This window comes from Antennarius striatus, chromosome 14, assembly GCF_040054535.1.
Source record: "Antennarius striatus isolate MH-2024 chromosome 14, ASM4005453v1, whole genome shotgun sequence".
Taxonomy (NCBI): Eukaryota; Metazoa; Chordata; class Actinopteri; order Lophiiformes; family Antennariidae; genus Antennarius; species Antennarius striatus.
The window spans coordinates 13,251,955-13,279,487 of record NC_090789.1 but is presented as its reverse complement, the minus strand read 5'-3'; the positions used below and the strand labels follow the sequence as shown (position 1 = coordinate 13,279,487).

General features: G+C 39.1%; 1 protein-coding gene and 1 non-coding gene across 2 annotated transcripts in view; both read left to right on the top strand.

The window, feature by feature from the left end:
• LOC137607019 (glutamate receptor ionotropic, kainate 5-like) overlaps window positions 1-27,533 on the top strand; it is a 74,613-nt gene that overhangs the window by 9,802 nt on the left and 37,278 nt on the right. The window contains exons 2-8 of the mRNA XM_068332425.1: window positions 4,271-4,435; window positions 7,875-7,972; window positions 13,079-13,244; window positions 15,145-15,323; window positions 18,013-18,066; window positions 23,020-23,181; window positions 27,317-27,469. Coding sequence (XP_068188526.1) covers window positions 4,271-4,435; window positions 7,875-7,972; window positions 13,079-13,244; window positions 15,145-15,323; window positions 18,013-18,066; window positions 23,020-23,181; window positions 27,317-27,469 — 977 coding nt within the window. The remainder of the gene's footprint in view (window positions 1-4,270; window positions 4,436-7,874; window positions 7,973-13,078; window positions 13,245-15,144; window positions 15,324-18,012; window positions 18,067-23,019; window positions 23,182-27,316; window positions 27,470-27,533) is intronic.
• trnaq-uug (transfer RNA glutamine (anticodon UUG)) lies at window positions 7,338-7,409 on the top strand. Its single transcript has one exon. It is a non-coding gene; the product is annotated as a tRNA-Gln (tRNA).

The following is a 27,533-nucleotide window of genomic DNA, read 5'->3' as shown; positions in this document are numbered from 1 at the left end:
CAGGATAGCTATAACATTTAACTTTAAAAAGCTTTGTTCTGAGTTTGTTTTTCAAATGTGTGATTTTATGTTTTTCAAAGTGGACCTGTCATGCATTGATTAAAAGACAAATGTTTAATTTTGGAGGAAAACTGTAATTGAATATATGTTTCATTAGAAGAGATATTCTCCATGTTGACACTATATACTGAATGGCAAAAATTATAATGGAGAGAGTAGAAAACATTTTAGTCAGAAGGATCAGACAGATTTCGCCATTTCAGAAAAACAGCAAGTATTAGGTATTAAAGGCACCCCATAGCTCCACTTTAAGGAAATGGCTTTGCTAAATGCTTCGGAAAATATAACTGTTGGATTTTTCTCTAATATTAGATCATGAATAATTTTATTATTCATTTTATTTTCTGGGAAAGAAAATATTCTCACTTTTGGTGATGCAGACTTATACATGTTACTGGTTACCCATTTGGGTTTTCTACTGCTATTTTTTATTTTTTTTTCAAGAAATTACATCCTAAAATGAAATAGAGAGATGTCTGTCCTATACCACACACAAATACAGGAATTTGGGGCTTTTAAAAATAAACATACTGTATATTTGAGTTTCTTACGCTGTTGACATTTATGCTACTGTTCCACACTGAAATCACATAGAAATTAAATCTCAAAAATTCTGAATCAATTACTCAGAACCAAATGAAGATACAAATTTCCACATTTACTAGATGTTGAGTCAAATGCCATTTACACATCTATTTTAATGTTTATACATTAATGATATGAACATGTATTTGTATCCTTTATAGTATAATAGAATAATGCACATGTACTTCATGTACTACACTATTTAGTGTGGAATTGCCATGGAACATCATAATCATAAAAATCAACATGTAAACACAGTAACTGGTTGAACATGACAAGTACATATTAGAGGAAATGGTCATGTCGGCAACTATAATAGTATGCTGTAAGAAATATTTTGACTTTATGATGGTGTCACTTGAAATGTCAAAGCAACTGCTTTTGGATTATAAAATAGATGTCTGAACTAAATCTGAACTAAATTCCATTGATTTTATTTGATTTAAAAGTGCCCACAGTATTGAGCCAAATGAAGGTGAAACTACTCAGAAACTCAATGATAAAAACATTAAGAGGAAAGTCTTCAGGGAATAGTTTTCTTGCAACATCATAGCCCTCCACTTTAAACCTTAACATCCATATACCCATTAAAATCATGGACACACTTGTTGCACTGGGTGATGAGTTCGAGTATCAGCTACCAGAGGATCGCAGTACTGTGCTGGCACAGTGAGATGTTTTAGCACTCTGTTTTGTCTTGTCTTTTTGAATCTGTCAACCTACCTGCAGCCCCACGAGTCCAGACTTCCATTGTCATATCAAACAATGTCAAACACATCAATGGAACATGTGGGAAGTGACAAGAAAACCTGTTAGCTATTATTTTTTCTTAAGTTAAAGTCCCCCTAGGGGTGATAAAATCAGTCTAGAGAGCTACATCTGCCTTGATAAAAGGAGTTTCATTTCCCCGTCGCATCCAGAACAAAACGCACAACCTCTTAAATACATAAATATGAAATGACATTTCTCCACCAGCAGGCAAAAAAGACAAAAGTGTTTCACCATCTGTGCAAAAAAAAGAAGTTGAAATGGTATAATTTGATTTTAGATGTGAGCATGGCTTACTTTACAGCTCAGAGGTGGTAAACGACATCCAAGAGGAAATTTGCCTCAGCAGTAGGAAACACAAAGACAGGAATACAACTGAGAGAACAAGTTCACCACACTCTGCAACTAATAGATGGTGATTATTTGTGTCTGCATGCAGTAACACTCCATGTAGTGCAACTGAATGTTAACACCAGCATCAAGGTTAGCAGTAACTGTGGAAGAAACAAGGATTGCTTAGAGACAAGTCGCTCAAGAACATTTAGGACCAAGTTCAAGTGATTAATCTAGAATGTGTGTGGCTGAGATTACCCACTGAAAATACTGTATAAACAGAAATAGTGTCTGAACACGGCTGAGATTCCTGAAGAAGACACTTTATCTTCCCTTTCATCTTCATCCTTCGTTCCTCCAACCCTCATCTCTGCGGGAGACACCAATTTATTTCTCTGTCTATTTAGGCTCTAACAGACATTAAGACAGAGAACCACAGTACAAAGTAGAAGGGAATACAACAGGTTTAAGCTATTTGTAATCCTCTTTTCTTTTACTGCACTTCAGAGGGGAGGACTGTGTTTGTGTAGGTCCTCAGTTATCCAGGTCGTGGTTATTCAAAGCTCTTTAAATCAATCCACTGGACTTTAAGAAAGTTTTATTGAAGACATTTCATCCTAGAGGCTTCTTCAGTGATGATGTAGAATTGAAGACGTCTCTTGGATGAGAGGTGAAGCATCTTCATCAAAACTTTCTTAAAATCCAATAAATTGATTTAAACAGCTTTTGGATTCTTCTCAGTTTCATTTAACAATCTGTTTTGTTATACATTATTATCTTGATAGATGTTTGCGTCATTTACAAACTCATTTAGGATACAAGATTTTTTTTTTGTTTAATGCATGGTTGTATCTTAAAATGAAAAGTGCAATTTCATCTTCTTGCTTGTCATACCACAGATAGATTTACCTATTAATATCCAGCCAGGCTCCACAGTGCAGTGGCGTTGCGCCCAGAGTTTGCCCCGCCTCACGCCATTAGTCAGCTGAGATAGGCTCCAGTTCCCCGTGACCCACGCAAGCGGATGAAGCGGGTGGGAAAATAAATGAATGAATGAATATTGTATACAGCCAGGAAAAATAAAAGCTAAAATGCTGACCTTTGTTGAGACTTCTTTGACTGCCATATGTCAGTATTAGCTTCACCAAACTGGCTAACATCAATAGTAGCTTTTTCAGGCTGACATCTCCTTCTTCATGAAGATGATATTAATACAGTACTAGCTCCTAGTAGGGTAATGCTAGTGTTAATTTCACCAACAGGTTAGTACTATTTTTCCTAACATTGTAACAGTGATGTTTTAATTTGATTTTCTAGATGGTATTGAAAAGTTTTGGAACATGTCACAATAGAAATAAAGTTTGTTATGTCCTCTTTTTGTATTCTAAGGTTAGATTTTTTTAATTTCAAAGCATTTCAGTGAGTGCCTAATAAAAAGTTCTGTACATCTTAAGTTTTGTCCTAATTCGAAAAAAATATTATTGGACTTTGTTTCTTCAATGATGCTCTAAGTTTCATCACGCATTTCGGAAAATCACTTAGTAGTGGCTGAATGTAATTCTCTGGGTTGCCTCAAGTGAAAAAACTTGTTTCTTCTTTGACGGGGCTTCTTGCTGTTTAATATCATCATTTTGTTGTGTAGTTTTATCACTACACAAGTCAGTGGGCCTAGATAAGTCGACATGAAACCATCTGGCTGGCTTTGGATTTTCCTAAACTGCAAAAAACCCACACCAGGCTTTTTGAGGAAGGACATGCTGAATCACCTCCGAGTTTGCCTCAGGAGGAGTTAATTATTTAAGAAACACAAATCAAATCCAGAATAAGCCCCAGCAGCAGGAGCAGCAGCAGCAGACTTTCTGCTTGTTACTGAGTCACAGCAGTATATTCACTTTGATTTCTAGTCATGTTGTTCAGTGCTTTAGCTCTGTAGTTTCATAGTTCAGTGTCCACTGAAACAGCGAAATGACTAACGATGATATAAATAAATTTCTTAATAAATAAATAGCAAGTACTGGATGCACTTCCATATAATAACTGGATGTGTGACTGCTCTATACTGCATTTCCATCCATATTCATTTGTATTGTGCCTGTTTTAGAATCATATGGTTGCACTTTTCAGTGAGCTCAATAGTTAAATCAGGTGAGTCAGGTGACAAAAATAAGCATGGCAGGTGTTACTGTACAGCCAGGTACTCTCTTTACATTTCTAGTAGATGGAAATAGAAATCCATGACATTTTTCTTTTTCCTTTTGGCAGCTGCAGCTGCTCTCAACTTTCCATTCTGTTTAAGGGAACATCAGCTTCATGTTTGTGATTTTGCTGCAGGTGTTTTTGTTCATCTCTCACTTTGCAGAGGTTGTGTTTCACCTGCCCAAAAACTGGTTGGTCTAATCGCACATGCAGCAGATACCTTGTACAGTATCCAAATTATCTGTTGTGTTCTACAAAGAACAAATCTGTCACGTTATGTGACAAAAAAAAGTTACATATTTTAATTTCTCAATCTTCCTCCCTCCAGCGGCCATTTTAGACGATCAGTCGGTGTGTGGTCGTGGGGAACGTCTGGCGCTGGCTTTGGCGAGGGAGAACATCAATAGTCTGATGGAGGGCTCCACCCAAGCGAGGGTGGAAGTGGATGTCTACGAGCTGCAAAACGACTCCCAGTACACCACCACTGAAACCAGTAAGTCTCTGCTCTGGCCTTTATTTTATTTTCTTCTTCTGCCGGACATCAGCACATCCTCGCACTGCTGTAGACTCTTTTCCCTTTGACATTTTCAAATGAGGTAAACTTTATTAAGTGTTCTGTCCTGCAGCAGACCAAAGGCATCAACTATTATTTATCAAGGTAGGTCAATAGTGCAGCAGATGCAAATAGTTGGTGTTCTACAAGAAAACCTGTACTTAAACTACCAGACATGTTTGACTGAACTTCCAGGAAGGCTTTACAATTAATTAAACCCTTAAAACAGTAATATAACACAATACATTCTTGTATTAATCTAGGTGCCGAAAACATTTTTTGCAATATTGTCCCAAGATTCCAAACTGATGTACTTATTGATCACTTGTGGCCCCTGAGTGAAGACTCAGCAGTCAATGACAGATTAATTTGGAGAAATCTATATAACTTGTCTATCATGAATTGTAAATCAAGCACAGGGTAATAAATGTGCACAGATAATATTAGAATGACGAGTCAAGTGCAGCAACTCCTGAGCAGAATAATGGGAACACAAGTCATCTGCGGGCAGTTTTGTAGCCAGGGGCTCCAGTTGTCCATCTGAGAGCCAACTGCTGAAACTATTACATCAGTGTAGGTGACATTTTCACTACTGACTGACTTTTGAATTGATTTGACATCATCAATGCCTTTAGTTACAGTTAGGAAGCAGCATCCATTGCTGTAGTATTTGTGATCAAAGCAAACTACTTTTGTAACTAACCTTTCCCATTGCCCATTGTGTCTCTGCCTGAACATAATGGAAGATGATACTTCAACAAATGGATGATGCTGATGGTTTCCTGATTAACAGTGTGTAGCGTCAGTTTGAAACAGGTCATTCTGGCCAGAGAGATTGCAGTGTTCTGTATGAGTACATATCAAGATGTTCATTGATTTGAACTGCTGGCAGCACAGACATGTCCTCATTGAGAGGCACTTAATGTTTTCTGTCAGAGCACAGCAGTACACACTCAAACTTAAGCATACAAATAAGGCATTATATGCTTGGACAAATATATAAACCATAATGTGATTCTGAAAACATGCAAATTTATAGATTTGCCTTAAAAAATCGAATGCAAGTGAATGCCTTTCAATCAACATGATTTTTTATTTAAAGAAACTCAGATTGAACTTCCTGTCTAACTCTTGCAACACTTTAATCCGATAATGTTGGTTTGTATATTTCCTAATGAGTGACTTATGTATTATATGTTCATTTAAAATGTATTTCTGAATCAAAAATTATAGCATTTAATTCTATATAAACATCAAGAATAAATAAAAAAGATTCGCTAACCAAAGCGAAAACAAAATTTGGACCAAACAAATATCGGGTCAAGACAAACATTTAAACCAGATTTATTTGACCCAGGCTGAATGAACAACATTAACATTCATTTTATGAATAACTGTTACATTCTAGTAGTAGCAAGTGGGGGCTCATCCAGGATTTGAACCTGGGACCTCTCGGAACCCAAGCAATGAGGATACTCCTAGACTTCCTACTAAAAAAATAAAATAAAATAATTAAATGAAATAAAATAAAATTACAACCCAGAATGATGCTATTTCTTGGATCCTGGGTCAGTAACAGATAACCAATAACCTAGAGTGCAGATCTTATAGTGGGAAGAAGCTTTATTTCCACAACCCGTAGTTCAGAGTACATACAAATCAAAGAAAACACAATGTGGGGGAGGAGGGGAGTGAAGGTCGTACCAAAATTAATAAAAAATTTACAACAAAACTATTTCTGCTTAACCTTGTGAACGAAAACAAAAACCCGCCATCTCCAAAACAGACAAACAACATAAATACAAGGGTTGGCACTTTCCACTTACCTAGGGTATCTAAGAAAGGAAACATAAATGATGGAAAATGTATGGGGTGCCCCCCAATTTACTTGCTCCCCACGTCTTACCAATGGCGTCAACATGAACTTCATAAAAAGACACAACTGTGGCTTTCAGAGTATAATGGAGAGAGAACATGAGAGTCTGCCATGTGCAGCTTATAAGGCCACTACCAGATGGTGACTGTGAAACAGTGATGTCCGCTTTGTTTTGGCACTCCGATACGTGCCCGGACTCAGTGGGCGTTTCCCTGTGAACCACTGCTTCGAAGCCTGCTTCTAACATGGAAAAACCACGTGACTGATTACGTTTGACACACTCAAGTACTGTGATACACTAAGCGCTCCATTCACCAGGTGACACACTGGTGCTCAATCCACCAGGTGAACCAGTTTAGTGTTTTGGATCAATGGACGGGGCTTCGAAAGTGAGTCCCAGATATGTTAGAATGGATGAAACAGCGCAGTACGCCGCGTATCGTGTCAAGACCTTCTGGATTGATCAGATTAGTATTTGGATTGTTGACAGTTGCTTTCTAATTGCTTTGCAATGAAACCAACCAGAAATAGATCTCAAATCTGTGAACATTTTGAACTGGTGCCGCCGGACAAAGCAGAATTTATTTTCTAAAAAACTTATTTTCAAGGTCCGTTCCTCATACATCAGAATCTGATAAACCACACACATTGTCATCCAGAAGGGGTATACATACAAGTCCAAAATTTTTTGCACATACCTGGACCATTGTTTTGTTGGAAACAGCCAACAAAACAACGGTCCAGGTTGTTCCATGTTGTAATGGTTAGCACGTTAGACTCTAAATCCAACCATCTGAGTTCTAATCTGTGTTGGACCTTCTTTTTCCCAAGTTTGCCTTGAGATCAGCAAAAGTTCTATCTTCAAATTAAAATCTGAATTATTTGTTATCTGTAAAGGATATACATACAAGTCCAAATTATTTTGCACATAGCTGGATCATTGTTTTTTTTTGGCACTAGCCATATGGTTCCATGGTGTAATGGTTAGCACTCTGGACTTTGAATCCAGTAATCCGAGTTCAAATCTCGGTGGGACCTTCTTATTCTTGTTTGCCTTGAGATCAACAAAAGTTCTATTACACAAGTGAACATGTTAGTCAAAAAATGAAACCTAATTTCAGGAACAACCGAGATTAAAAACACCTGAGGAAATGTTCCCATGTAATAATAACCCCAACAAGTAAAGTCAGAAACTGTCTAAATGATTTGTCATCCAGAAGGGATTAAGTCTTCATTGGCTACATGTGTGATTGGAAAAATTGTGATTGGAAAAAGACAATGTAGAAGCCATGCTCAGAAGGCAGATGATAGCAAGCAGTTAGCAACTAGCTTTGAACACAGCTAGCTGTGTTTAACTTGCTGTGGAAACATTTAGCAGCAACAAAATCAGGTTCTTTCTGCTGGACAGGAAAAACACCAAAATGAGCAGTAAAAGATATTGATGATCCTGTGTTTTTAGCATCCACTTATAAGACAAACTGGCCTTCATGTGTTTTCTTCTAGTGTGTCAAATCCTACCAAAAGGTGTGGTCTCAGTCATTGGCCCCGCCTCAAGCCCCGCCTCTGGGTCCACCATCAGTCACATCTGTGGGGAGAAAGAGGTAAGTCACCTCTGGCCTCTAAAAATCACTGTGTTTCAAGATGTTAGGAATGCTAAAAGCGCTGCTCATCGTTGATTGCTGTATCAAAGCTATGAAAAATATGATAATTTGCACAGAAGACATCTGTCAACTCTCATTCTAGGATGTAGGATGAGGATGTGAATGAACTGAAGAGTAATGTTGTCGTTGTTGTAGAGAAGGCTTCACAAACAATAAAGAAAAATTGGAAGGCTAAGCAAGTCTGCTTGAGAGAAAGTACAATCAATTTTGTTTAGCAATAATATGACAGGTAAACTCAGCAAGTGTTTACTAATTATTATCTGCATCTCTGGGAGATCTTTTCTCAATTTCTCCAACAAATAGATTCTGAGGATCATTCATGTTAGCTTGTGTGAAATATTAGAGTCTGTGGTTCTGACACTCTACAAACCATCCCAGTGCACTCTAAAGGTCCAGGTTTGATGAGGTCAACAAGAAGACATTGTCTGCAAAAAGCAGAGATGAAATCATGTAGTCCCCAAACTGGACTCTCTCAGGATCTTAGCCTAGAAATTCTGTCCATAAAGATTATGAACAGAACCAGTGAATAAAGGGCAGCCCTGCTGAAGTCCAACATGCATTTGGAACAGGTCTGACTTTCTGCCGGCAATGTGAACCAGCCTCCGGCCTCGGTCATACAGGGACCGGACAGCCCTGAGCAGAGGGCCCCGAACCCCATACTCCTGAGGCCCTCCCCACAAGATACCACGAGTGACACGATTGAATGCCTTCTCCAGATCCACAAAACACATGTGGACTGGTTAGGCAGACTCCCACAAACCCTCGAGCACTTGATGGAGAGTGCTCCGTGTTCCGCGACCAGGATGAAAACCGCATTGTTTCTCCTGAATCCTCAGTTCGACAATAGGTCTAATCCTCCTTGGGGTCTTGTTCATGAGTGAGGGAAAACGTGAGCTCGACAGACGGATCGATGCAGCTTCTGCCATGATGCGGTTATTGTATAGGCCTGCTGTGTTGAAGAAGGAGCTGAGTCGAAGATGAAGCTCTCGATTTACCTGTCAGTCTAGATTCCCACTCTCCCCTTTTGGTCATGAGCTTTGGATCATGACTGAAAGGACAAGATCCCGGATACAAGCAACTGAAATGAGTTTCTTCCGTAGAGTGACTGGGCACACCCTTAGAGATAGGGTGAGGAGCTCAGTCACCAGGGAGGAGCTTGGAGTAGAGCCGTTCTCCATCTTGAGCGGAGCCAGCTGCGGTGGCTCGGGCATCTGTCCTGGACACCTCCTCTGTGGAAGTGTTCCAAACATGTCCTCCCGAGAGGAGACTTCGGTGAAGACCTAGGACTGGCTGGAGGGAATATGTCTCTTTGCTGGCCTGGAAACGCCTTGGGATCCCCCCGGAGGAGCTGGAAGATGTGTCTGGGGAGAAGGAAGTATGGACATCCTTTCTGAGATTGTTGCCCCTGCAATCTGGCCCTGGATAAGCGTTTGAAGATGGATGGACGGTGTTTGTGGTTCTTGGACCTGATCCAGAGGCATGCTCTCGTCTACTCTTTTTTCAGAATTGCACAGGGTATTTTTTGACACTTTGGTACTGTCATAATAATAATGGATGAATCTAAACACCCAGGCATGGACAACTCATGTTGCTCTTTCATCACTGCATCATTAGATAATCTTATGGATCTGACAATTTTAAATATTCAATTGGAGGCACAACATCAAGATAGTAATGGTCAAATATGTCCCAAGATAGTAATGGTCAAATATGTCCCATACTGAACTTCTTTTCAAATAATTTCCAAACAATCACAATGTTTAAAATAATATCACTTGTGTTTAACCATTTCCTGCCCAAGTGAATCTACACAAGCCCATCTCCATTTAAGTCTCCAAAATGTCCTTTAAATATCTGCTCCATTTGCCTGAAAGATCTCATATAGTTGGGATTTAGAATAAGCTCCAGTAGATCAGACTGAAGCCCAGCTGAGTTAATTATAGTGTACTGCTTAAACCCCTACAGGTGTCATGTCACTGAACAGTGCATCTCACCGCAGATGACACTTGGTTTCTTACCCTCTTTCACAAATGGTGTGATTAATTCTGCAGTCTAAATACATACACAATCTGTCATAGGATTTTTGGTCTATAGATTCAGAGAAGCTTTTTAACTCTGATAACAATGAGCTTTGACATTTTGTTGATTTTACTTATTACAGTCATTTTTACCTCATCATTCATCCATGAGTGCTTGTTTGTTTGTCTTACTTTATTTATATCACATAAAGACTACCCTCAGGATTAGTCTTTTTACAAAGACAACCCTCTGGAACCATCAGGCATGTAGCAAAAAAAAAAAAAAAAAAAAATTATAATCCACCTTTAATTGTCCACACAATGGGGAAATTATGTTTTCCTCTCCAGTTTTGTACATGCATATATATATATGTGTGTTAGTCAGCATACACACACAAACATTGTATACAGGCCCCTGAACACAACACACACTAGGGGCCTGTAGGCATGCAGTTAATAACAACGAGTGCAGGGAGGTGGAGGGACGGGTCGCAACTTCGGGGGTGCGCCCCAATGAGCAGCTTGTGGGGGGGACGGCGCCTTGCTCAGGGGCGCCTCGACACCTCCCACTGTCAGCTCACACTCTGAAGATGTCTGGCTGGAGCGGGAATCGAACCGCCGATGGCTGGGCGCTGTATGGTTCCAAGACGTCCGCTCTACCTCTGAGCCACTGCCGCCCCAAAAGCCCGTTACATTTTTAATGGAATCCAAATAAATAGGCATCTGAATTAGACTGTTAGTTCCTACCTTCTTTTTTGTTAATATTTGACAGAAAATTGATAACAATTCGGCAGTATTATTGGTGTTGTATTGGACCCAATTTTGATCTGAAATCTGTTCTAAGCCTCGTTTATGGTCATGAGCTCTGGGTAGGGGCAAAAAATAATGAAATTCATGATATAAAAGGCCAGGCTCAGTTTTTTGAGATGGGGTAGTGTTTGGATATCCAGAGGAGAGTTGGTGCTCCTGCGTAATTTATACCTGGTTAGAATGCAACTTGGTTGTCTCTATTTGCAAGTATTTTCTTGCATTGGAAGAGACCCTGAGGAACACCTGGAACTCACAGGAAGGATTACATCATCTTCATCATCTTTCCTGGGAATACCTTAGGGTGTTTTGAGATGGAAAGTGTTGTTGTGCAATGGGATCTAGGAACGCGATGCTTAGCCGGCTACCACCATGACCGTGATGAAAATGGATTTTTTAAATGTGTTTTGGGACATTTTTGCCCTTAATCGATAGAGGAAGCTGGAGAAGAAGATGTAAAAGGGGAGCAGGAGTGGGGGTCACGTGGTTAAGGCCTGCCAGTCAGAATCAATCCCACAGCAGCCATGCGAAGATCATAAGCCTCCATTAATTGGTTGTACTTAAATGACAGCATCATCCACTTTGCATCCATTTTTCACACTGCATGCCATCTACCTGTCCAGCATTAACTGGGATTCATCTCTGAATAGAATACTTTTCCTAAGTTTTGAATTCCATGAAAATTGGGCATTTGCCAGTGCACTGCAGTTCTGATAAAACACATTGTAGTCAGGTCAAGAACGCATCGAGGACAAAGAGTATCCAAATCAGCTTCCTGGAGATGTTTCTAGCATTTACAGAAGTTCTTTGGCAGAGCTAAGTAACTATTGCATCAAATGCTGGCTTGATTTGTCTTAGATCATCATGCAGGAAAAAAAGACTGATGTGCAGATCCTAGCCTGGCATGGTTACAAATGGTCTGCAGTTGTTGGGCCAGTTAGATGTACTGCCAAATTCTTGACATTGGAAACTGTTTATGGTTTTGAAATGAACATTCAATTTATGAACAACAGCTCCAGTGGACATCCCTGCGTCCAGTGTGCCAACTGTCCACTCCCCCCAGCAATCTGAGAATGTGTTTCATAAAAGCACACATTTTTAGATTGGTCTTTTATTGCAGACAGTCGAAACATGGCATCCGATTACTCATTTATTCATTCTTTCATTTTTAATACCCGCTTCTGCTGTCGCAGGTAGCGGACATTCAATAATGTTGATGTTATATCAGAAGATTGCTACATGTTAGATGGACAATTTATAAAAATACTGTGCTCAGAAGCAGTATTACTTTTAACATTTAGATTCTTGGTGTATATGAAGGAGATTAATGATCTAGTCAGCCCTTGACTTTCCCTGTAGCCTCATGAAGAATGAACCCAAGTTTTAATGGAAGGACAACTGAGAATGATCGTGTTTCTTAGACGTTCAAATATTTTCATTCAGAAACTTTCTTTCCACTCAACTGATAAAATTGTCACATTTATCACCACCCCAACAGCATAAAAGCAATTTGATATGAATGTTTTAGCTGAGTAGCAGTAATACAAACTCACTTATGCATCAAACACTAAAGTAATATCACTGGTAATTGAGGCTTTGTTCCATTTTCAGAATTTCTTTTTGAGAGGGAACAAAGTCTTGATTATCAGCAGGCTTCAGAGTCTGATTGAAACGTTCACTTCTGTTATCCAAAATCACATAAGGCCTGTAAGCTTTGATGATTTTTTGAAAGAATATGTTCTTTTGATGAGTTCACCTTTAATTCTTTTTCAATGTTTCATTTCTCCAGTTCAGATCTTTAGTCTCCCACAAGAAATATGATGAAACATCAACAATAAAAAAACGGATGCAGATACTGAAAGTGTTATGAGAATATTTCTGTATACAGTAAAGGTTGTTTGATAAAAGCAATGATATATACAAGTTAATTGTATAACTGGAAATATTTACAACAGTCAGGACAGGAGGACTCGAGTCATCACCTTGTAATTTAGCTCAGCATGATGAGAACTAATGACAAAGATTGGTTACTTGTACATGTTTTATATGTTTAGAAATTAAACTGTGCGTTAGCAATGTCCACTCCCTTACTGCTTGGTAACAGGTATCCCTTCCACCCTTCTACTTTATGATAATTTTTCCTCTAAGGTGACGATTATCATTAAACTGTTCATATTTAATTTTCTCTCCTTTTGCTCTTTTTCAACCTTCAACCTCTCAGATCCCTCACGTGAAGATCGGTCCGGAGGAAACCCCTAAGCTGCCGTATCTACGCTTCGCCTCAGTAACACTTTACCCCAGCAACGAGGATCTTAGCTTGGCCATTGGATCCATCCTGAAGTCCTTTGGCTACCCCTCAGCCAGCCTTGTCTGTGCCAAAGCAGAGTGTGAGTCCGTTTATGAAGTGTCTGCGACCGTCCCGATTTCCATTTTTCTTCTCAAAAAGCATGCTGCTTCTTACTAAATGAGTATCTCAGTGGACTTTTCCATTTTTCTCAAATTTTCATTCTTCCTGTGGAAATCTGATGAGATGAACTGAAGTGCCTGATTCATTACTTGTTTTTATCTTCATGATTTTGTTTGTAAACTCACTCATTGTTGTACTTGTTGAATTACCGACTTCTAGAAGTGCTGCTCAGCTGAATGTTCTCTTCTGGGAGAGTTGGAAAAGAAGCTGTTCTTTAATTGATGTAGTGTTTCATGAAAACCTTTTTCTTTGGCTTCAATAAGTCACATCAGATAACATCATGATAGATAGATAACTGTGTGTGTGTGTGTGTGTGTGTGTGTGTGTGTGTGTGTGTGTGTGTGTGTGTGTGTGTGTGTGTGTGTGTGTGTGTGTGTGTGTGTGTGTGTGTGTGTGTGTGTGTGTGTGTGTGTGTGTGTGTGTGTGTGTGTGTGTGTGTGCGTGCTTGAAAGGTTGGAGGTTAAGGATTGAGCAGTGTATCTGCAGCTTTTGGGAGGAAGCTGTTCCTCAGTCTGTTGGTCCATGTGTGCAGGTTCTGAGGGTGCTGAACATGTGGTGTCTGGGGTGCGTGGGGTCTAATGATATTGTCTCATTTATAAAGACAATAACCCTCAGGTTGTCAGTGGGGAGCCGAGGATCCACTGAGCTGACATGACTACTTGCTGCAGGTCTTTTCCTCTTGGCTGTAGAGCATGTGGGTGATCAGACTGCACAGCGTACGTCAGGATAAACTATTGGACAGCAGCAGACGCTTCTCAGCAGTTGTTGGAGGAGTATGCTGCATCTCAGGGTTCCTGATTAAAGAAAAATTGCAGCCTTCTTCACCAAGTGTGATATATTCAAGTGCCAGGTCAGGTCCACCAATAGATGGACAAACATAAAACTGACAACCTGCTCTACTTCTTTTACAGCAATGCTCAGTCCAGGGTGGGTTTTTTTTAACTTTTTTTCTGAGTCCACAGTTATTTATTTTGTTTTCTTTTTTATACTGTGTTAAGTCATTTCCTGTATCATGCAAAAAAGATCTGAACTTTTTCCATATAGGTTGATTCATTATTATTGGATTTCAGACCCACTGTAATTTTGTGCAGTCCAGTGCAGGGAGAATATTGGAGATGACAGTTCCATTATTTTAAAGAGTGCGTTTCTCTTGTACTTCCTGTTTGAGCACTCACAATCATGCTCAGGACAGTGGACTTTATGGTAAAACTTCATGTAACATACAGTTTCCATTCAATATTTGGGTTAACATTTTATTGCATATTTGAAAGTAATTAAATCACCAACTGACTGACAGGACAAAAAACAATTAGCTGGGCTTTTGTAAGACCACATATCCCAACAAAGGCTCATTAGTCCATTCTGATTAATTGAATATGTCAATTTATTCAGGTTAGTTACAAACTTTTATACATCAGAATTTTTCTCTGATGAATGTTACCCTTCAACCAAGAATCATCAAATGTATTTGGAAGTCTTTGCGTAAATGGTGGCATGGTGAAAAAAAAAATCTGATATGAAAGACAGGAGGAGAAATCCCTTTTTTTTTAAAAATTGATATCAAATTTCTTCTATTATGTACCCAATCCTTCAACCAAGATTAAGTTAAATCTGATGTGATTCTTCTTACAGACAAACCAACCAACTAAGGCGGACTATTGTCTTCCTATCAGGGTTGAAAAAAGCAAAGCAAAAAAAAAAAAAGAATGCAGCTTCAATAACGGTTTTAGGAGTTTTAACAAATTTTACACCTGATACGTGTATTTACCTGTTTTATGAGGCCTTTTACACACTATTTGATTTGTAACTCCACCCCTCAGGCCTGCTGCGATTGGAGGAGCTGGTCCACCGCTTCCTCATCTCCAGGGAGACACTGTCGGTGCGAATGCTGGATGACAGTTTGGACCCCACACCCCTACTGAAAGAAATCCGTGATGACAAAGTGGCCACCATCATCATAGATGCTAACGCCTCCATCTCCTACCACATCCTCAGGAAGGTAATGAGATTTATTTAAATCAGCGGTCAACCAGCTGTTGGTCTTGGCCTCTATACTCTGAATACTTACATTAAAATGTGAACTCAGTGGTTAAAGGGCCACCTGGAGCTGTTTTCAGCTACTGTGATGTCAACACCATGTAAAATCTTTTATATTTGCAGAAGATAGACTAAAACATTTCAGAGTCTATTAATACTGGCATCTTTCAAAGTGTACACCACCTCCTGCCCAAAGTCAGCTGGGAGGGGATTCTTCAACCTGTTTGGCACGTCATGACTCTGTTTCTGTCTCTGTGGTGTTTACTGCACAGAACAGGACCTTCAAACACTGGTTGGTTTCTTGCCAAAAGAAAGTCTTTACAGCCCCAAACTAAATCTACCAATGTTTGACAGGTTGTAATTTCTCTCTCTGACTGGCAACCTTGGAGGTCCAAGGAGATTTGAATACCGAATAAAGCTTCCCAGTAGAGCTCGGCTCCTACAGGCAAAGAAAGGCAGGGATTAGCTTGCATTGTGCCAAAGGTTAATGGATCAAGAAAGAAGTCAGACTGAAACTCCTTGATCTGAAGTTTGCAGTTGAAAACAAAGTTTAACATATGTTTTCAGAGGTTTTGCAGCCAGAAGCAGTGGCTGCTCGGAAACAATATCCAGTTTGAAAATGAAGATTTCGTTGTGATAATTAACATCGCCAGATTTAACGTTTGCTGATCCCAAACTCTTTACAAATATTTATCAACCTCAAAGTAACTGTGGCTTGCCTCAAGCAAATCTGAGACCAGTTATAAGAATTACACCTTTATGGATTACCAAATTAAGCAATAAAATCTCATATATAATGACTAAGATGTAGTGATTATAAGTATCCAATTGGGGCTGCAGTAGCTCAGTCCCATAAGTCTTGGGCTGGAGACACGGGGGGTCACGGGCTCAAAACCCGTGTTGGACAAAAAAAAAAATTGTATGACACCTCCCAGGCAGCTCAGCCCCTGAGCAGTGCCAAGGTGCCTTTGCGCAAGGTTCCACAAAGGAGCTGCCCGCTGCTCTACTTCCCCAACACTTGCATGCCAATAGGCCCCCTGTGTCTCTGTCTGTTACGGGCCTGTACCCACTATATATGCACATGTGACTAACCACCAGTGTGTGCTGATTACATTTACATTTACATTCCTGAAGAGTGGGAAGGTTTTGGGTTTTGCATCAAAATTCAGATGAGCTAATATTTACCAGAGAAGGAGAAGGAGGATAACAGCTGCTGGTGATTTCGAAAGGCTGGATGATTCTTATATATCCGATGGGATGTAGATGATTGAAATGATAAAACGAGAAAAAGATTAATATACTTGCAGAGATTGGAGTGGATAACAACTTTATTTCTGCCATCCGTGTCAGTGACATAGCAGGACAGCGGTTTAAAGTCATAATTTATTTAAATCTCCCACATTTAAATATGATTTAATTTGAATAAATATTCTTTGTTCTTCTGCAGGTGCAAACCCCACACTAGGTCCAGATTCATTCAGTGAAGTTGTTTAGATATTTTTATTTTTACTTTATTTAATGTTTGTCTGAATTAACTCAAAGACTGTTCCATGCTCTAATGCATGCTTCCAGATGGGCATGTTACACTTTCTAATGCTGTGCAAACTGAATCTGATGGACAGACAATTTGGACGATATCCGAAAAGACCCAGTGTGTGCACAATGTGAACCTGCATCATCTGAATGATGTCCATATGTCCATATTTTCAAACACGTATTCAATATAAGGTCACAACAATTGAATAGAATTTCATTTGAATAGTAGAAAAAACAGCCCATATGCACAAATAATACCACCTACCCACTGCACCAGCGTGCAGTGGGTAGCGCTGTAGCCTCAAAACCAAAAGGTTCCAGCTTCAGTTCCATTCTGTGTGTGTCTGTATGGATTCTTCCCGGGCTCTCCAGCTTTCTTCCGCCTTGGAGGAGCATGTACCGCCTCTCACCTGCAGCAAACTGGAATAGAAAGACCTGTAATCCAAAAGTCGGATTAGCAGCTGTAGATGAGATGATTACAGTGGTATTGTCAAAAGAAATGGATGGATGGTGCAGTTACTTTCTGCTGCATGTGACCACACCTCATTTTAAGTCATGCACTGTCTGATTGCACAGATGGGTGCTCAGCATGAAAACATCTGAATAGGTTAGACCCTAGCAGTGACACATGCGCTGCTCTCCGCACAAAGACAAGATCCACACTAAAAGATGAAAAAAGACTAAATGACTATTTGCAAACTGTCCTTCAAACTTACTTCCTCCTCCTACAACGTCGTAATTTCTGATGAAGCTTGTCTTTGAATATACATATGATTTAACCTCCCAGTAAACCTTCAAATTTTTAGAGGTCATCTCTTCACCTAGACACTGACCTGATAATTGCCAAATGTTTACCTTCTCAAACTTTCTGAACAGCTTTTCATTGCTGATGGATCCTGTAAGATATATTCTGTTTAAAGGTTGTTTCATCCTATTACAAAAAGAGGAATGCAGACTGTCAAGGTGAAACATTTAAATTGTTGTATACGAGGACTGGGGATAGGATAGAGAGCACAGGGTTCTGTTTGTATAAATAATAATGACTATTTTCTCAGACGCAGTTCCTGTTTTACAGCTCTGACATTCATTTGTTGTTCTGTTCTGATGACATGCAGGCGAATGAGCTGGGGATGACGTCAGCGTTCTACAAGTACATTCTCACCACTATGGTAAGAGCGCCATTCATCATTCACCTCTACACGTACAGAGAAAATGGCTTTTCCTGAACAGTTTGTATTTGTTACCTCTTTCCTTTATATCCTAACCTTCCTCCTCCTACCTTTTCCTCCAATCTTTTGGTCCTTTTTCTCCGTCATTTATGTTGGTTCCATTCTTTTAATTTATTTTCTGCAATTTTCATCAACGCCTTTACTTCTTGCATATCTTCCTCTTTTGCATTATTTTTACAGCAAAGGCCCATTTATTTATCTCCCTCTCTTCATGTCTTTTTAAGTTACTTCATACCATTCCTTCCAAAAAAACACCTTTAATGTGGAACTTATATTCTCTTTGCCGTCCTTTTTTCATTTTTTTTCATATACGACATCCCCTCACATCTACTTTTTCATTCGTCTCTTTTTGCTTCCTCTCCTTAATCTTCCCGTCTATCGCTTATCGCTTTTTCATCATCTCATCCATCAGGATTTTTCTCTTTAACTTATTCGATGCCAGGGTTATTTGAGGTTGAACCTCGTCTGAACTGCAAACCAAAGTGAATGAAGAATAGCTCCACAACTGTAAAGAGTACAAGCTTAATTTTGGTGTCTGTGGATGGATCAGATCTTCAAGAATTAAATCTGAGTATCAATAACAGTTTACCTGTTACTGTGTCTGAGTGATTTTGTTTGACATCAGAAAAAAAGGAGGAGTTCATATTTCTATCCTCACTTGATTTTCCTTTCCTTTCCTTTCCTTTCCTTTCCTTTCCTTTCCTTTCCTTTCCTTTCCTTTCCTTTCCTTTCCTTTCCTTTCCTTTCCTTTCCTTTCCATTCCTTTCCTTTCCTTCAACTCTTCTCTTTTCTCCCTGTCTGTGCTCTGCTCACTTCCTTTCTTCACCTAATCCATTTTGTCTCCTCATCTCTCTTATTGCTATTACCTCCTGTTGGTTTGTTTGTCTGTCTTTTTGCAGTCACTGAAAGCTGTGAAGGGATTTTGATGAAATTGTTGAAGAAGTAGGTGTGATAGTGGTAAACACAAGACATCATAGATAATGCCTCCAACCCTTTGAAAAAAATCCATGATGATACTGATGCTGTCATGTTCACGGACAATTATTCATTTTCCTCAATAAACGTTCTTTTCCCTGCTGTTATTTGCTCTTCTCTTCTCTTCTCTTCTCTTCTCTTCTCTTCTCTTCTCTTCTCTTCTCTTCTCTTCTCTTCTCTTCTCTTCTCTTCTCTTCTCTTCTCTTCTCTTCTCTTCTCTTCTCGTTTTTTTAATTCATCCTTGTTTTTCTTTTTTAATTTATTCTCTTTATATCTTCATAATATTAACACTTATTCTGTTTTTGTTAACTTGTTGGTACTTTGCAATTCTTTTTACACATTACTGATGTTAGGTGGTCTCATCTTTAAATTAAGTTCCGCACATTTTCTCATCTCTCATCCCACCATCTGCCTGCAATATATCTCCTCTTTACACATAACTGCTCTCGTCAGGAGATGCATGTCGGCCTTGCCGCCATTCGTCATCATTATAATTTCACTGTCCATTGTCATGTCCTTGTGTGATGAAACTTTGCATGGATAATAACTCAATCTCAGTCTCGTCTCTAAATGCTATGTATATTGTAGACCTTAACTCAGCCATTTGCAAGGGCACTTCACATCAGGCTCAGTAACCAAGGTTGAAACTGCAGTTCTACAGAAGAACCCTGGATAGGAACCAAATTTAAAATAATTCTCCTCTTTCACACACACCCACACACCTGCAGTACAGTCTTTGACCTGTCTTTAACTTTGTATTAAACATGCTCTGCTGAGTGGGACAAGATGATCAGCCCTGACATACAAGACATTACAGGGTATTACTGTATATGTGGAAAATTGTTCAAATAAGCAAATTGAACTTCCAATGAGACAGTAAAAGTCTTAAACATCAGACAGATATCTTACTGGTCCACTTAGTCTACAAATAAATATTTGTCTGTAAATGTAGGAAAGCTTTCAGAATTATTTTCTCTGTGTATAGGAAGATGTGCTTAAAAGCAAGTTCTAGCACTATTGTGGTTAAATATGAATTTATATATTAACAGGATAGTATAACCATTACAAATATCTTTCTTTTTATTATGTAGAATGGCTTACTGATGGTTGGTTGGTTGGTTGGTTGGTTGGTTGGTTGGTTGGAAATTCTTCCCTTGCAGGTCTATGGTTGTGTTTCTGTCTGTCTGTCTGTGTCTGTTTGTCTGTGTGTCTGTCTGTCTACCTGTCAGCCCCCCTCCCCCCATCTTTGACATGAGAACAATCATACTCCACTTTATCATTACTTAAACATTTTAATTTGTCTCATAATTAAGGACATAGGTAAGCACAGAGTACCAACCAACGTAACTACAAGACTTAAGTAAATATACTATTAATACCACTGAGGAAAAAGTGTACTTGAATGGGCCAAATGGTTCTCCCCTAACAACCCAACAGACCACTGTCCTAATGCTCACCTGTGCGTCCAGCTAACACGATGGTTCTGTTGTCCCACGAGGTCGAACACAAACCACACCCTTCATCACGAAAGAAAAACATCTAAATTGTTTGTGTGTATATATATATATATATATATATATATATATATATATATATATATAATTTTTTTTAATAGCTTGTGACTCAATGCTAATGTTAATGCCAAATGTTTTGTTTTTTTAAACTGATGAACTGCCAAGTTGTTTTTCATAGAATTTAATGGTAAAACAGTTTGTTCAGTGTACAACAAACATAGTTGTGTTAAACAATCTGAGCAGTCACTTTAAAACAAATTTCTTTCCCCATTATGTTTGTTTTGTTGCTCAATAGTTGATGCAAACAGGAGTACAGTATGTGTTGTTTTGTTTCTACAAGTGCATTATTTTGTTGGATTTTGTTTCTTGCATTTTCACAGTGGATCAATTTGCATATCACATGTGTCCGACTGGGAAAATAAAGGTCCAAACCTGCTTTAAAAGTAACCAGTCAGTCACATGTACTGGTCATTAACCACATCAAACTCCTGCAGAGATATGAGATGTGAATCTGAATCCAAATCTTGAAACTGCTTATCTTAAAAACTCACAAATGTGAAAGATAAAGTGTTTTTCCTCAGAGAGTACTTAGGTCATAGTACATTCTTCTGTTACTGAAAGCCCGATTCTTGCTAAATAAAGCTGAAAGCCTGGTTCTTGCTAAACAAGGCTTTCCAATGTGATGTCCTTCTGGGCTACTGTCGCAGTGCTTCCTCCCTCAGCAGCGCTGGCCTCATCGCTACTACTGCTTGAGCCAACAGCTCTTTGTCATGACTGGCAGGCCCACAGCCAGACAGTGTATTTGGCTTTAGCTGAAATTGATTTAGCAACTGGCAACTATACTCACAGCAGCAGCGGCAGCAACAGCAGCAGGCTGGGATGCAGTAAAGCACACAGGAGAATTAGGGTTAAATAAATTAACCTTCCATACAGGCTTCCAGTCGATGTAAACTGCTGCACAGAACAGTTTCCAGGGCCTGAATGTCTCCTAGATGTTTTGAACTGTCATGATAAATTCAAGAATAATCCCCCTCCACCACCTCATTCTCTCTACTGGCGCATTTTCTTTTGGATGCCATGGTTATCTTGCTGACAATTAGCAGTCCAACTATTACAATTATACATTTTCCTTCCTTAATTGTAAGGGCAAGAAAAGAAATCAAACTTAACAACAGGGATAAATATTTAGTATTTTCAAACTGCAAAAACAAACAAACAAACAAAAAAATTACTGAAGCAATTATAGAAAGTACAGCAAAGTGCAGGAGAGCTGAAGACATAAATATATAAACTTATCACTCACAAAATAGAGAAGGATGCAGGTATCAAAATATCCTGGCATTTAACAGTAAAAACATTTGATTCCTGAATAAACAGAAGTTCACCGCAGGATCACTAATGATTGACCAATTACATCCAAGGCAGGAGTAATGTCATTGTCAAGATACTGTTTAAATATGCAACAAAATATTTTTTTATTAACTTCAGTACATTACATATACAGTATAAAGCTTCAGACTTGGCATGGGAAGATTTCAGTGTGTCCTTAAAATGATGTCAGACTCAGATGAAAATTTAGCAAGTCAAAGATGCTTTGGAGACTGTATGACATTAAAAACTACACCAATGGTGTGAAAACTCTCTGGAAGGAATATCATTCTGCTTTTGAATTTAAAGTAGCACTAAAACAATTTATTGATCAGTAATTAAACAGGAAGTAATTCAAATACTATTAGAATAGAGACTGAGTTGATATATTATCAACCCTTGATACCTGCTCCTCCATTGGGAAGATTTTTGCTGCTTTTTTGCAGTTGAATCACATGTTGCTCATTTCATGGTGTGTAACATGTTAGTAGGACAGCTGGCTTAAGATGAATCAAGTAACTCAAGTGTTCCAGTCAGTCATCTGTTTCTAAGGGTTGCAGCATCGGTTTCAAACTGCACCCTGCCTGCAGTCTCTTCTCTGTGGAGCTGAAGCTAAATGTTTCATTGTTAGGAAGCGTAAACCTTTCAAGGACAAGCGCCAGTTTGATTGTGGTTTGTTTCAGCGGCAGATCTCAGCGTGACACCGACTCGCCTTCAAGGACTATTTGAAGTTCTTTGAATTTTTCCCAGCACTTGATGCTCATCTTTTTAGAAAATCTTTTCCCTCTCTGCTCATCGTGTCTGCATTTAAATGTTAAACTTGACTTTGTGCAACCTGTTACAAAAAAAAACTCCAATCAAGTGCTCCGTTCATCTCATTCCTCGTTTCTTTCATCCTTCACTCATCTCAAGAGTTCCTTCCGTCTGTAGGGAATCTCACAAGATATGCTTTTTTAACAACTTGTCCACATTCATCAAGACTGATAAAATATGTGGCTTCTTTACCTTTGTTTTTCTCTCCACCTGTTTCCTCTAGGACTTCCCTCTGCTCCGGCTGGATGAGGTGGTGGATGATCAGTCCAACATTGTGGGCTTCTCCATGTTGAACATTAGTCATTCCTTCTACCTGGAATTTATCAGGAGCCTCAACCTGTCATGGAGGGAAGGTTGTGATATCAGCCCATACCCAGGACCAGCAGTGAGTGATGGTGACACAGGGAGAGATAAATATTCTTGCATGCTGTTTTCATATTCCCAGGCTACATTTATATCTCTGTGTGTTTTATGTATTTCAACCTGTTGATGTCACATGTTTAAGTTTAATATTCAAGGTGTGAGGTGTGCTGTGACTTGGGAGTTGGAGGTTGCTAACATACTGACGGTTGGTGTTTTGATCTGCAGCCACTGCACTCTTCATTTCAAAATGTCTTTGGGCAAGATTCTGAACACAAATTGCTTCCAATGGCTGTTTTATTGGTGTGTGAGTGATTTTGGAAATGGTTATTGCTTCTGGTGAACAGGTGACACCTGGCATGGGGGGGGTTCTTCCACCTCTGTATGACTGCATCTAACTGGATAAATGCTGGTGTAGGCTGTAAAATGTTTAGAATGGCTGGTCCAGTTAACCTTATACTGCAGTCACAGATTATTTCTCTTTCAATACAAGCATGAAAAAGGAAATGAAAAGGATTCTACTAAATTTGGTCGTTGTAGCCTCCTGCTCTTTCACATCCATTTAGTTACACAGACTGTGTGTATGTCATGTGCAATATCTGACCCCAAGAGAAGATAACACATCATGACATCATTAGACATCATCCATCTTCCTTCAGACTCAGTAAACCAGGTGTTATGAAGCAGCTGTTTATAGAAGTGTGTAACAGGCTTTATTATTACTGGATCGTTGAACTGCTGGTGGTTTGGTGGGAATCCATTCACCAGTGTAACCAACACTGGTGCTATTTATGAAGCTCTGCTGCGGCTCCTGCTCCACCATCATGTGTTTTTTTTTGGTTTTCTCATGAATGTAATCATTTTTCCTACAGAATTCTCCCTGCGGCTAAGATCCGTTTAGCTCCCTCCCAAATTGAAGAACTGTGTCTGCATATCTGGTTTACCGTTGGTCCGTTAAGAATATCTTTAGAAAATTACATTAAAAATGTATGTGTCTCAAGATAATGAGATAAGTAAGACATGATCGCTGTACAGTATAATGGGTTCTGTTGTAAAAGGCTGAATTTTATCTCGATTACTTGTTACAATGAATGTGTCATCGTCACAAGGAAAACTAAGATAGGATCTGAAGGAAACAAAGAAGCCAAAAAAAAAAATAGTTTGCTCAAGGGCACTTGTGCACTTTTCCATTTGATTGAATGTGTTCTCTAACTACACATCCACCAGTCCTTCTCTCGGCAGCCTTCTCCTCCTACTTAACAAAAGACTCCATCAGGACAAATCAATCTCTTCAGAACCGTGTGTCTCATTTGCACCTCTGATATAAGCAGAGGCAATAACACCTGAACAGATTGCTTGATAAAGTTAATAGTGATGACAACAGTATTTAACTTGGTAACTGAAGACATCATTATCACCCGGAGGTTCATTACTCCAAGAGGTTCATTACTCATAATCATTCACTTAAGGTGCTTCGTGAAGCCATAAATACAGTTGTTTTGATTGTAATGAACTAATGATTGTAATTATTATAGTCGTTATTACACGATGATCAGATAAAGAGTCTGAAACGACTTCTGGCAAAGAACAATATGGTAAAACATTTGAACCCTTCAGAAGAAGTGTCACTCAAGGAGGTTTATATTATTTCATCTTTTTATTATCATACAGAATGGATGAAAAGCAAATAACAACATTATCCTCAGTGTGTTCTATCATTTCACGTCACCTAGCGGTAGCCCATGGACTCATACTTCAGCACCACGGGCAGAGTAGAAGTCTATCTTTGTCAAAGAGAGTTTGTTTTCAACATTGTTTTCTCTGTCTGACAGACATGGATCTTGATAAATTACTTTGAAGAAGTAAGGTTTGGTCCAACAAGCAGTCCCCTTTGGTTTTGATTCAGCTACTTATATTGTGCTGTATGTGCAATGTGTTAATCAGTGAGGATGAGTGAGGAGCTGCAGCTTCTATTCTCCTGCCAGGACAGGCACCGTACTCCTGCTGCTGGGTTTGACTACAAATGTGTTTAGAAAATGAAGGTATACCACTGGGAGATCGAAGTTTGGTCACAAATTGTGTTAAAAATGGAGCTTGACTGATGAAGTTTCATCGGCAAAGTGAAATGTCTAGACAGATGTTGGGGTCTGTCTGAGTGATGTCTAGTTATCATCAGTCATTTGTTCAAAACGCATCTTGCAAGTCGATAGGGAGTATGCTGAAGCCTGACCACAAAAAGAGATTACAGCTTTCAATAACAAATTTGAATACCTTTGTGAATAGAAAAATAATTTACAATCATGTACAGTATATTGAACAAGCTTGTGGTCTCTTATCAAAATCAGCCTGGCAAAATGCTTCCAGAACACACAAATCAAAGTCCTAACTGAATGGACAAGTTCATCAGCTGACTCTCATATTCACTGGGGAACAGGGAGAGCACTACAGAACATCGCAGGTCTATTTCCTGTTCTTTGTATGCATTTTATAGACTCATATTTTATCAGTACATTTTATTCATGCATACAATGAACTTTAAGTGTTTTAATAAATATTATCAATTAAATGAATACCATTTGAGTCCAATCAGACTTCTAGACAAAAAAGCTTTCTCCTTTCTATGGGCAGCTGCACCTGAAGTCAAACGAGTCCAACAGCACAAATTGAAATGTGAAGTCAGAGCTCCACCTCAGATAGGGGGTAGATGGTGTGACAGTTTCAGATCATGATTAATCTCGAAGCTGTCTATAACCAAGTTTTAAGGTGAGTCATAAAGATTGCAGTGTTTAATGTCGTCTTACTTCACCTTCAATATCCACGCTGTGAATAAACCAGTGAAATTATGCAGATGATTGAAACCAGTGCAGCTAGAAGAAATTACTTATCAGTTACTTCTCAACCAATGTACTGTATTATGGCTGACGAGGTACTTGCGCCAAAAACGAACAAATCTTAGATGTGGTATTGTTCTATAATAATACTGAATTTTACCAGACAAGCTCTTAACTCAAATAAGAGTCACAAGGATCTGGTGAATGGTTGTGTTCAGTTCATGTCCGTCTGTTCTGCAGACCTAAAAGCATTTATGAAATTGTTTTGTGTTTTTTTTGTAACTTAGCAAGCTTCAATTCTAAATGCAGGAACTGAATGTCAACTTATAGTTTGGTATTTTTTCCTAAAGCAGAGGAAACAACTGCTGGTCCCAAACACTTTAGTGAGAGCTGTCAAAATGTTCCCACTCTTTTTGCCCGTATCTTCTCCTCTCTATCTTTCTCTCTTCAAGCTATAATTAGTTATCATCATCCAGCCCCAAAACTATTCACTAGAGAGCAGAGGACTCCAATCACACTCCACCATAAATCCATCTTTTTTATCAGCCGTCGACAGGCTGCGCAGCTCTGCCTCCATACAATTTGCCTGAGTGTCAGTTTGACTGACAGCTGACCAAACAGACCCGAACGCCAGACTCCGATAGGATCACTGAGCAATGAGACGCACACTGAACACTGCTGATAGCAGGAGCGCTTCAGTTTTTCTTTTGCTGTTATCATTCCTCCATGTCCTCCCCTGTAGGAACTCCAACAAACATGCAAACACTTTATTGTCTGTGCAGCTCTGTCTTTGCATAAAAAAATAAATGAATGACAGACTAATCACAAACTATGCAGCTCTGCTTGGCTTTTGTAGCCTCTTTTTGCCTCCAGCTTTGGTTCTGTGACACATTTTCTGTCTGGTTCTGTCTTACTGTTTACAGCGAGCTGTTTATAGCAAGCTCTGATAAAACCACTGCCCACCACCTGCTCAGCACCAAAACAACAGATACAGATGAGCTGGCAAATAAAGTGGGACATGTAGTCGCAAAAAATATGAGTTAATGTAGATTAAAGAAGAGCTTGAACGAGAGTTAATTTTGGATCTCATCTGCTTGGCACAAGTATATCTTGTGTTCTGCTGAATTTCTTAATGTAAAATCTCAAACTAAAATTAAACAATGTTACATTTTTGCATAGATCAGTAAAAATACAATAGGATCACTGGATATTGTTAACTTGCCAAGTTATCAAAGGCTATTTTACGGATGGAATGAAGATTTGATTTTTCACAGAGAGGTTCATTGTACAATTTAGAGTTGATTATTCTTTTGATTTTTTGTTTTGCAGCTGTCTTCGGCCCTGATGTTTGACGCCGTTCATGTCGTGGTGAGAGCTGTGCGAGAACTGAACCGCAGTCAGGAAATTGGGGTGAAGCCGCTGAGCTGCACATCACCACTCATCTGGCAGCATGGAACCAGCCTCATGAACTACCTACGCATGGTACACTCAACATACCTGCATACACATCCATGCATGTGCAGGAATACTAATGTTACTGTGCTGT